The following is a 12,156-nucleotide window of genomic DNA, read 5'->3' as shown; positions in this document are numbered from 1 at the left end:
CTAATTTTTGTATTTTTAGTAGAGATGGGGTTTCACCATGTTGTCCAGACTGGTCTCGAACTCGTGACCTCAGGTGATCCACCCACCTCGGCCTCCCAAAGTGCTGGGATTACAGGTGTGAACCACTGCACCTGGCCAATTCTGGATCCTTTTGATCAGACAAAGTATGTCATAAAACAAAGTACGTGTTGAAATCTCAAAGACTCAGTACTAAAACCTTTGTAACTGTTACATTTCCCTTGCTCAAAAACTGGCGTAAAATCTCTTAGGTTTCACAGAAAGATACTGAGGAATATTCCCTATTTCCGTCCACAAGGATGGGTACCAGGATGGTAGTGAATGTAAGTCTGGTCCAACTCGTAAGTACCAGCTTGAGATCCTTGATTTTTAAAATTTTTATTTTATTATTATTATTATTATTATTTGAGACAGAGTCTGGCTCTGTTGCCCAGGGTGGCATGATCTCAGCTCACTGCAACTTCTGCCTTTGGGTTCAAGCGATTATCATGCCTCAGCCTCCCGAATAGCTAGAATTACAGGTGTGCTCCACGATGCCTGGCTAATTTTTTTGTTCGTTTGTTTTTTGTATGAGTCAAAGTCTTGCTCTTGTCTTCCAGGATGGAGTGCAATGGCATGATCTTGACTCACTGCAGCCTCCGCCTCCCAGATTCAAACAATTCTCCTGCCTCAGCCTCCCAAGTGGCTGGGATTACAGGCACCTGCCACCATGCCTGGCTAATTTTTGTATTTTTAGTAGAGACGGGGTTTCACCATATTGGCCAGGCTGGTCTTGAACTCCTGACCTCAGGTGATCCACCTCCCTTGGCCTCCCAAAGTGCTGGGATTACAGGTGTGAGCCACCATGCCCAGCCCATTTTTTTGTATTTTTAATAAAGATGGGGTTTCACCATGTTGGTCAGGCTGGTCATGAACTCCTGATCTTGAGTGATCCACCTGCCTTGGCCTCCCAAAGTGCTAGGATTACAAGTGTGAGCCACTCTGCCTGGCCTGAGATCCTTGATATTTTGTTTTGTTTTGTTTTATTTTGTTTTTTAAGGATTTTTCCTTAAAGTATGTGAAACCCTGAAAACTTGTATGACTGTTGAAAATAAACATGTTGATTTCTTCTTCCTAAAGATGAATCACAGTTAAGTTTTATTTGACCTGAAGTTGTTTTCATTCTCTCTAAACAGTAATTTGAGGAGGTAATGGCAGTCTGATGTCTCAGGCTACATATGCACGCTAGTCTTTCACCTTCAGTTGTCATGTGTTAGTGCATGTTTTGTAATAACTGGGATAAATACAAGGAACCTTTGCTTTTGTTTTTATTTTTTTCAGTAACAAATACTTTTAAGAAAACAGATGATTTTGTGTCATCTAATGCACCAGCTGTCGACCTAGACCATAAGTTTAGATGCAAGGTTGTGGACTGTTTAAAATTTTTCCGCAAAGCGAAACTGTTGCACTATCACATGAAGTATTTCCATGGAATGGAGAAGTCACTGGAGCCAGAGGAGAGCCCGGGAAAGAGGCATGTCCAAACCAGGGGCCCTTCAGCTTCAGACAAGCCCAGCCAGGAGACCCTGACCAGGAAGCGGGTCTCTGCCAGTTCCCCAAGTAAGTATCTTCATTCTTCATTGTGTCATGGATGGCTCGGTTGCTTGGCCACAGTGCTTGTGTTTTCTGACACACAATGCAGGCATTAGGTTTGTCTGTTCCAGTTGAATCCCACAGGATTGAACATACTAAGTGATCCTCCGGGCTGCACCATGGAGCTGTGGCCTTCCTGCAGGCCACAGTTGCTTAGCCTCTGAAGGCCTTGCTGCTTCCAGTATAAGTGGGGACAGTCAAGCAAAGGGACCTCATTCAGAAGCCAGCAGGAGAACTCGTGCTCAGAGCAGCATGGGTGCCATCATGCCACTCTCCCAAACCTGTGTGTTTTCCTTGCCAGCAGTACAAAAGAGCACGATAACCAAAAGGTGATATGTGATTCTACTGCCGGGTCCAAATGTGAATCCTGTTTCATCTTAAGTGCAACTGAAGATATTTATAATAGCACTGTTTATTTTGCATAGAAACCATAATAGTAGTAGTAGAGGTTACCATAAAATCTCATTTTATAACTTATTACAGAGAACCTTTTAGGAAATGTCTTCTAAAGCTTACAGAAATTGAAAAATTACATGTTTCCAGGGGAGTTTCAGAAGAATTAATGGATTTCCAATAAATTCTATAATCTTCCCAGCTTTTTACTTGCTATTGTAATATCGCTACCTACTTCTTGGCTTAAAGATTTTCTATTAAAACATGTAGGTATTAAATGGTGTATGGAACTCCTAGGACATCTGACAGTGTTCCCAGTAGAGTATACAATCAGGTTTCAGGATGGGCAGAGCCATGCAGACTAAGGTGAACTCTGACCCTCCGAGGGGTCAGCCTTCATTTATGCTGTCAAGACTTTGAATGTGCTGTATTATCCATTAGAAATATAATGCGAGGCCAAGCACAGTGTCTCATGCCTGTAATTCCAGTACTCTGAGAGGCCAAGGGGGGGGATCACCTGAGGTCAGGAGTTCGAGACCAGCCATACTAACATGATGAAACCCTGTCTCTACTAAAAATACAAAAAAATTAGCGGGGCTTGGTGGTGCATGCCTGTAATCCCAGCTACTCTGGAGGTTGAGGCAGCAGAATCACTTGAAGCCGGGAGGCAAAGGTTGCAGTGAACCGACATTGTGCCACTGCACTCCAGCCTGGGCGACTGAGTGAGACTCCATCTCAAAACAACAACCAAATAAGCTAGCATAAACTGATACAGATTATATGGTTTTGCTTATATAAAGTTCAAAAATGAGTAAGAACTAATTTATGGTATTTGAGGTCAGAACAGTCGTTACCTTTGGGAGGAGGTAGATAGGACTGGAAACTGGGCAGGAGGGAGACTTCTAGGGCTCCGGAAATGTTCTGTTTCCTGATCTGCATGGTGACTATACGGTGACTTTCATATTTCATTTATGAAAAAGTATTGATTTATATGTTTATTTGTGTGTACTTTTCTGTGTATGTTTTATGCTTCAATAAAAAGCATACTTAGGCAGGCATGGTGTTTCCTTTTATCTGTTTCCTTTTATCTGACTTACCTCCAAATTAATCTTCTTTTCAGTCCCATGGCACTAATCCAGGTTTCCCCTCTTGCCCTGGTTGTTGTGGTCATTTCTTAATCAGTTTCCCCCCATCATTCTTTACTCACTGTGGTTATCCATCATTTTGCCGTCAGATTGATCTTTGAAAGTAGAAACCTGATTATATCACTCTCTTGCTAAATAATGTGTAAGGACAGGATGATGCTTCTGAAAGCATAAGTTTTGGAGCTGGACACAAGGGTTGTGAATCCCATCTGTTCCCTCAGTCACTGTCGGACTCTCTTCAGGTCTTCAGACCTTGCTCTCTCTTTCTGAGTGTAAACCTGAGTTCTTGTAATTAGTTTATAAGCTAATCTTTTTCATGAGCCTATTTCAAGGCCTGGTATGGGGAAGTGGATTTCCTTCTTCTCCTTGCTTTCCATAATTTCATCCTTCTCATCCAGCCATATGTGGCTGAGGTGGGTGCATTTGTGTGAGCTCTCTAGCTGGATTCTGAGTGCTGTTGGGGAGGAATTATGTTGAGTCATCTTGAGTCACTGTAGTATCCCATGGGCTCTGCAGCACGTGGAGACAACCAGCACTGAAGGCTGGAGATTATGTTGAGTAAATGGAGATCATTGAGGTGTCAGGAGCCAGTAGAAATAGCAGGCACTGGATATCTTAATGGAGTGACATCTGGGCAGGATGAGGGTACAACACTGGAAGTAGGGTGCAGCCTACCCCAGACAGCACAAAGCTACCAGAGTCAGATTGTTTCAAAGACTAAGGCTTGACAGGCAAGAGGCCACTGAGGGACCCAGGGAAGTCCTGCTTGCCTGACCATCATGATGTGTGCTGTCTGTGCTAGGACATAGTACCTCTCCCGCTCCCTGTTCATGGTAATTGTCTGAGGAGGGAGTTTGCCCAGCATAATGTACCTCGGTGTGGGGCAGGTATTCCTGGCCAGATGCTGATCCACCACCTGGCTTTGGGATTCTTGGTTAACTGTACTTGCATGACTTGGTTTATGTTGAGTAATATGTGTCAGCTCACCTGAGTTTGAATACAGGCTCTACCACTTGCTTGCTCCAGGACCTTGGGCAGAGAACTTGCTAAACTTCAATTTTCCCATCTGCTAAATAGAGATAATAGTACTACCTACCTCATAACTTTGTTACAGTAAATGACCCAAGGGGAAATGCTTTGTAAAATGTCTGGCCTATAGTAAACTCTGAATATATAGTCTCTCTTTATTTCAGTGAAAGCATTTACCCAGGTAGTCAGAGATCTGAGTTCTGAACTCAGCCAACTACTGATGAGCTACGAAACCAATAGACAAGACATTGCCATTTTTGTATAATTAAGAAGCCTGAGTGATTGATTTTCTTTTATTTTGTCTTTCTTTTTTTTTTTTTTTTTTTTTTTTTAGTAATTGATTTTCTACTTTCATGTCTCACTCTTGGATCTCATGCATTATACTGACCTGGGATTTTAATCTCCTTAATACCGAAGGATCCTTTTCAATGAGATTTGGAAATTTCTTGGTGAACTGGAGATTTTTGTTTACCAGTTTTAAAAAATAAGGCCTGCTTGGCCGGGCGCAGTGGCTCAAGCCTGTAATCCCAGCACTTTGGGAGGCCGAGACGGGTGGATCACGAGGTCAGGAGATCGAGACCATCCTGGCTAACACGGTGAAACCCCGTCTCTACTAAAAAATACAAAAGCTAGCCGGGCGAGGTGGCGGGCGCCTGTAGTCCCAGCTACTCAGGAGGCTGAGGCAGGAGAATGGCGTGAACCCGGGAGGCGGAGCTTGCAGTGAGCTGAGATCTGGCCACTGCACTCCAGCCTCGGTGACAGAGTGAGACTCCGTCTCAAAAATAAATAAATAAATAAATAAAAATAAGGCCTGCTGTATACTCACTAAACTAGTAGGGGTGGACAATTATAAAATGCTTTAAGGGAAACGAGAGTCTTTTAAATCCCTGTGCTTTAACTTGTTGCCAAAAGGTTTTTTAAATCTTTATGTTTTAATTTGTTTAAAGTGTTTCTTTGTAAAATTGATCAATTTGGTGGCAGAATGTGCCGCACAGACCACTCACCCACTGTCTGATCATTTCTGTACCCTCTCAGTGAGGGCACAGCCTGATCATTTTTGTATCCTCTCAGTGAGGGCAGGATTTGTGCAGCCAGGAAGGAATGTACCCCTGCCCACATGTCAGGTGGACACAGCCTCCTAGACAACATGGCGATTACCCAAATGTATCTCCCATGCCTCATTGCTGATACGTTTAGCAGTTACCAGACCGAAGGAACTAGACCATCCATCTTGCTGTGATCTAGATGGAAAATTTAAAGCCTAGCCACCAGCCCTGACTGTGCCACTAACCAGCAAGAGCCTCGGTATTATCATATGTGGATGGGGCTCGGTAGACATGTGCAGCCTTTATCACGTAGCTGGCTATCAGTGAGAGTGAACATAGCAGTGTATGCTGAAGATTCTGTAGTGTGGCTGCCTCATTCTGCCCCAGCTCTCCAGAAGGCACCCCTCTTCCAGGCATCACCCCTTACCTTTCTCCCATCAAAGCCTTGCCCCAGTTTATCAGGGTTTTACTGGATACTTGACTAATCTGATAACCAAAAATTTGAAAGAACAGAACCAACTTAATAGTATCCTGGTTTCACCTCAGGCTTCTGAGAAAGCCCTTATCTCTAGGGTGGAATTTCAGACAGTGTGGGGAGTTTAGTTGGGGAGACGTTTCAGAGTGAGATTCTGATACCAGGCAACCTATGTTTTAGTTTACAGGCAGTGTGAACTTGACATTCTGCCTAAGTGAAAAACAGAATATTATAGGATTTGTGCTGCGTGTTGATAGTAACTGTAAAAAAGTACCCCCTTTATGCTGAAGGCTCTGATTTTTTTTTTTTTTTTTTTTTTTTTTTGAGGCAGAATCTCACTGTGTTGCCCAACCTGGAGTGCAGTGGCGTGATCTTGGCTCACTGCAACCTCCGCCTTCGGGGTTCATGCAATTCTCCTGCCTCAGCCTCCCAAGTAGCTGGGATTACAGGCATGCACCACCACACCCAGCTAATTTTTGTATTTTTAGTACAGATGGGGTTTTGCCATATTATCCAGTCTGGTCTTGAACTCTGGGCCTCAAGTGGTCCCAAACTTGGGTTCTAATGGATTTCTCTGATGGAGATTCCTGGGGCTTCTAGCAGAACCATTGGGACTCGAAAGTACCCTGCAGAAATTTCTTGGTTTTGGACTCCTCAATTTCTGGGCCAGTAAGTTTGAGCAGAAGTAGTAGTTTTGGTCTGAGAGCACGTAGACTGATCTTAGTAGCAACCTGCCACTGTTCCCTTTGTGATCTCAGGCAGGTCTCTTCATAGATCTGATCTCCTCATTTCTTTTCTTTCTTTCTTTTTTTTTTTTTTTCGCTCTTGTTGCCCAGGCTGGAGTGCAATAGTGCGATCTTGGCTCACTGCAACCTCTGCCTCCCGGGTTCAAGTGATTCTCCTGCCTCAGCCTCCCGAGTAGCCAGGATTACAGGCATGCACCACCATGCCTGGCTAATTTTGTGTTTTTAGTAGAGACGGGGTTTCTCCATGTTGGTCAGGCTGGTCTCGAACCCCCGACCTCAGGTGATCTGCCCGCCTTGGCCTCCCCAAGTGCTGGGATTGCAGGCGTGAGCCACTGTGCCTGGCTGATCTCCTCATTTCTAAAGTGATGATGTAGAATTAGGTGTGCATGAGACCAGGCCCTTTCATGTGGGGAGAAAAGCTCATAAACAACGTGAGAAGGCTAAGTTCTGTGTTAGGAACATGTAAAGTGCTGTGGGAACACAGATTCAGATTTTGCCTGTAGGGTAGGAGCTGGACTGTTGAGAGGAGAAAGACATTTGAGTTAGGCCTTGCTGTGAATTGAATTGTGTCCTGCCTTCCTCCCTAAAATTCATCTGTTGAAGTCCTGACCCTCAGTGTGATGGTATTTGGCAATAATTAAGTTTAAATGATGTCACGAGCGTGGAGCCTTCATGATGGGATTAAGGGAATAGAAAGCTCCCCCTAGCCCCCTATATGAAGATGCAGCAAGAAGATAGCTCTCTGCAAGCTGGGAAGAGGGGCCTCACTGGGAACCAAATAGGCTGGGACCTTGATCTTGTACTTTCCAGCCTCCAGAACTGTGATAAAGAAATATCTGTTGTTTAAGCCACCCAGTCTGTAATGTTTTGTTATGACAGCTTGAGCAGACTAACCCATGCCTTGAGGAGTGAGGCTAGATAGGAGTTGGACTAGAAGCCGGGGAAGAGGAAAAGCATCCCTGTGCCAGGAATAGGCATAGCAAGGATTCAGAGGCATCAAGGGGAATAAACCAATCATCTGTCCCTAAGGTATCCCTTCTGACGTCCCTTCTGTAATCCTGTTACTCATATGGTTCTTCTGCTCTCAGCCAAGCCTTTAGTTGCAAAGTGAATTTAGAAGGTCAGTTTAGATTTGCTTTTCCAAATGAGGTTTCTCACTATACCAGCATCACTTAATAAATTCTCTTCTAGGAGCCAGCTCAGGCTCCCTTGGGTTTCTTTCTGTGTAGGTGAGTTCAGTCCTGAATACAGGTTAGACTCAGAAAGAATTTTCTAGTGTCAAAGAGGGCCTCTCCTGTGCTTATTATTACTTATTGCTACATCTGTTTGGGTCATGTTCTCACCCTGGGTAAATCTCAGTTTTAGGCCAAAGTGAACCTTGGGGCACTGGAGTGGGTACCTCTTTGTTGCCATCCACAGCTTTTCTCATGGGACTACACTGGCCTTATCGCAGGAACATGTCCTCCTCCCCTTAAACAAAGAGAGCAGTGTGAGCTTAATTGGAATATGGATTATGGTGCCATAACAGAGATAACAACATAGCTGGCTAAAACCAGAGAAATTTATTTTCCTCTCAGGATGAACTGCAAGTTACCTGTGGTGGCTCTGCTCAGGCTCTGAAGGTTCCTGGGCCTTGCTTTCTCCCCATTGTTCCACCAGGCCCCAGGTGCTGCTCTTCTTTGGGGTCTAAAATGGCTCCCCCTGCTTGCTTATCTTTCAGCTGCTGGGAAGGGAAAGTATGCTCCTTTCTTTTAAGGGCACAACCCAGAAGTGCCACACATCACTTCTTATATCCCACAGGCAGAACATCTGCCACCCCTCTCTCAAGGGAACCTGGAACATGAACTCTTCCTATGGAAGAAGTGGAGAAATGGTGTTGGGGAGGGCGTTGCAACGTCTACCACATGAGCTAAGAAAAATGCAGGGCTTGAGGAGGGAGGGGTTATTAGAGGGCCGTCCTGGGTTGGTGTCTGGGTGGCACCCATGGTAGGGGACTAATAGGAGATGAGGTTGGGAAGGTAGACATGGTGAAATGACACTGGCAGGCCCTGAGTACCGCTTCTCTGACAGGCAGAGAGAACCCCTCTAAGCCCATATCTGCTTCTGTTCTGCCCTTGAGCTGCCACCCCCTTATGCAGATCAGAACATGCTCTGGTCATTGCTTGTCCCAGCCTCGTGGCTGAGCTCTGCTCTGTGGTGTACAAGCAGTTACCCCATAGGTGGTGGTGATGTTATTCTTTTCCCTCCTGGAAGCAGCGGTCTGATGACCGTTGTCCATCTGCTCTCATAAGTCAGTGATTGGATGGAATACTCAAGAGTCAGCTGTATGGAGGAGCAAGAAGGCCTCTGGTATTTGTCTTGATGGACACCTGCAGCTTGGGGAGAGGACAAGTGGCCATCCTGGAGGAAAGCCTCGCCCTGCTTAGGCGACAAGCTGCTCTCTGATCCAGAGCCCTGGCAGGAAGTCACTCTTTGTCCAACCCAGTCACGGCAGCCGGGAGGAAGCTGTACAACCAGTACATGCTCTGTGGGTCATGGAACAATTGGTAAAGCTGTCCAGAGAGAGAGCTGACAGCAGACCAGTGACCAGCACTGCTTTCCAGGGAAAGAGTATTGCAAGCAAGATAGTAACAACTGACATTTGAGTACCTCGTGCTGGGCGCTGTTCCAAGTTTGTTACTTGTATTGTCTTATTTAGTCATCAGCACTAAACCCTGTGAGGTGGGTGCTGTTATGCCTAATTTATGCTGTTATTCCACTGTGGTCTGAGAGTATGGTTGATATGATTTCAATGACTTGAATTCACTGATACTTGGTTTATGGCCAAGCACGTGGTCAATTTTAGGTTATTTGCCATTTGCAGATGGGTGGAATGTATAGTTTGTCGTTGCTGCATGGAGTACTCTGTAGATGTCTATTAGATTCATTTGGTCATGTGTAAAATTTAAGTCCAGTATTTCTTTGTTTTTTGCCTCGATGATCTTTCTAATGCTGTGTCAGTGGGGTGTTGAAGTCCCTCACTAAAATAAGGTGGCTAAGTCTTTCTTTAGGTCTAGAATACTTGTTTTAAGAATTTGGATGCTCTAATGTTGGCATATTAGGCATCTATAATGCCTAATTTATAGATTAGAAACTAAAGTGCAGATGAGATGGATTAATTTGAACCAGTATTTACAGCTCTAACAGGTGGTGGAGCTATGATTTGGATCTCTTGTGAAGCCCATATTCTCACCTTGAGACTCTGCTGTCTTTAAGATTCCAGGCCCTGGAGTGGGAAATAGGAGTGCCTCCCTGCAGGAGACTTCCTGTGCACATGGCCGTCTAGGGATTTCTGCCTGTTGTCACCTTGTCTACCCCTGTTCCTCAGGGACTCACCTGGCTTAGCTCAGTCCTTGCTGGGCAATTCTCTGTGTCTTCTCTAGGGCCTGCAAGTTGTGCCACTGGAGTTTACAAATGACCACCATCTTTAGCCAGATAACCAGGCATGTCCTAGCATTGGGCAGTTTTCTTCTACATCTTGCCCTCTCTGTCTCAAGGATTTAGGACCTCGATTATGTTGCTGCTTCAGGCAGTTCTGCTACTGACAGGATAAATTCTGTTAGCATTTCACTAAGCTGATGGGTATAATTACTTTAGTTGGAGGTCACTAAAACCTGAATTTACAAATAAAAACTGGATCAGGGAGCAGTTTGTGTGTGTGTCGTGGGGGGTTGGGGGTGAAGGTACAACAGATAATATCCCTCCTTTGCTGAGATCCTCCAGTGGCTTCCTAAATCACTCATAGTAAAAGCCAACTTCCTCACAGGGCCCTTCATCATGATCTGCTTCTAGCCTCCATCTGCTTCTTTCCCTCACTCAACCTAATTCTAATTTCAGTTCCTTTGGAGCCATACAGATCTCCTTGCTATTTCTTGATTTCAAATTCCAGTTGTTCATTGCTGGCATATAGAAAAGCAATAGGTTGTTGTATATTAACCTTGTATCTTGTAACCTTGCTATAAGTGCTGTTTTGGCAATTTTTGTTTTGATCAATTCTTTGGGATATTCTGCATAGACAGACAGATCATCCGCAAACAAAGGTAGTGTTATTTCTTCCATTTCAATCTGTAGAGCTTTTATTTCCTTTTCTGGCTTATTCCACTAGCTAAGATTTCCAGTAAAATGTTGAGTAGGAGTAGTGAGAGACGCACCTTGCTTTGTTCCTGATCTTAAGGGGAAAACATCCAATTTCTTACCATTAAGTATGAAGTTGGCTGCAAAGAAGTTCTTTATCCAGTTGAGGAAATTCCCTCCTATCCATAGTTTGCTGCCCCATCAGCTTTTTAGGTTGGTGCAAAAGTAATTGTGGTTTTTGCTGTGACTTTCAGTGGCAAAAACAGCAATTACTTTTGTACCAACTGAATAGAATATAGCTCTGTGAGGGACAGGGGGTGTTATCTGTCTTTGTTCATTGCCGTATCCCTCCTCCCTAGAATGTGCCTGGAAGATAGTATATGCATGGTATCTGTTGACGAAATGAATTGAAACCATGGCTAATAATACGGTGGTAGCCAAGAAATTGTAAAAATGAGTTTTGTTTTTATGTTTGGGGAAGACCCTGTTCCCAGGATCAATGAAAAGTAAAAATTATTGATAGCTTTTTTGAAATTCAGGAGGCATCTGACCATGTTTTGCCCATCTACTTTCTTTGGGCCTTGGTTTCAAAAATGAGTGCTTTTACAAATTGGTCTAAGTTCTCTCCTACCTTTCATGTTTGTTGACTTTCTTCTCTAGTTGCAGGGTATTTTAACAGTTGAGCTCAAATACCCTTAAGTCCTATGTTCTCTAGCCAGTACATGAACTCTGCCTATAGCTTCCAGGCTTGCCAGTCAGTAGGCACAGCCCACTGTTCCTTTCTGATGGTTCCCGAGTGCTCATTTGGGAGAGGGGCCTGGGTGCAGTGCAGACATGGTGCTGGAGAGTCAGACCAATTTGCTTTCAAATACCTATGTGATGTCAGGTGGGTGATTTCACCTCTCTGAGCTTCAGTTTCCCTGCCTGTAAAAAGGGAATGATAGACACACCAATTAAATGAGATATTTGTGATTTCCTTGCACACAAGTGCTTAGTTAAAATGGAATCTGATTGCCTACCCTGCCCCACACCTGCTTTGTGGAGATCTTGATTCCGTATCAGAATCACTTGGAAAGTGTTTTAAAAATCCTGATATCCTTGAAAAAATTATGCTAAATGAAAGAAACCAGACACAAAAGGTCATGTATTGTATGGTTCCATATTTATGAAATATCCAGAGTAGATAAACCCATGGAGTCAGATGCAGGTTGATGCGGCTGAGGGGAGGAGTTTAGGGGAGGAGAAATACTGCTTAATGGTAAAGGGTTTTACTTTGGAGTGATGGAAGTGTTCTTAGAACTGTATCAAAGTGGTTGTACAACATTGTGAATGTACTAAATGCAACTGAATTGTTTTCTTTATAGCTTTATTGAGACTTAATTATACAATGAACTGCACATATTTAAATGGTATAATTGGTGAGATTTAACATATGTTTATACCCAACTATCACCACAATCAAGATAGTAAACATATTCCACTTCCTCCCAAACTTTCCTCATGCCCCTTTTTAGTTCCTCCTTCCCACCTCTCCCCTCCACCTGAGCTCCAGGCAACCA

The 12,156-nt window shown here is 44.1% G+C and overlaps 1 protein-coding gene across 1 annotated transcript in view; it reads left to right on the top strand.

Moving 5' to 3' along the window:
* Positions 1-12,156, top strand: part of PHF20 (PHD finger protein 20) — a 185,535-nt gene that overhangs the window by 132,637 nt on the left and 40,742 nt on the right. The window contains exon 10 of the mRNA XM_025398902.1: positions 1,339-1,617. Within this exon, the coding sequence (XP_025254687.1) occupies positions 1,339-1,617 (279 nt within the window). The remainder of the gene's footprint in view (positions 1-1,338; positions 1,618-12,156) is intronic.

Source organism: Theropithecus gelada, chromosome 10 (assembly GCF_003255815.1).
Source record: "Theropithecus gelada isolate Dixy chromosome 10, Tgel_1.0, whole genome shotgun sequence".
Taxonomy (NCBI): domain Eukaryota; kingdom Metazoa; phylum Chordata; class Mammalia; order Primates; family Cercopithecidae; genus Theropithecus; species Theropithecus gelada.
This window is presented reverse-complemented; position numbering and strand designations above follow the sequence as displayed.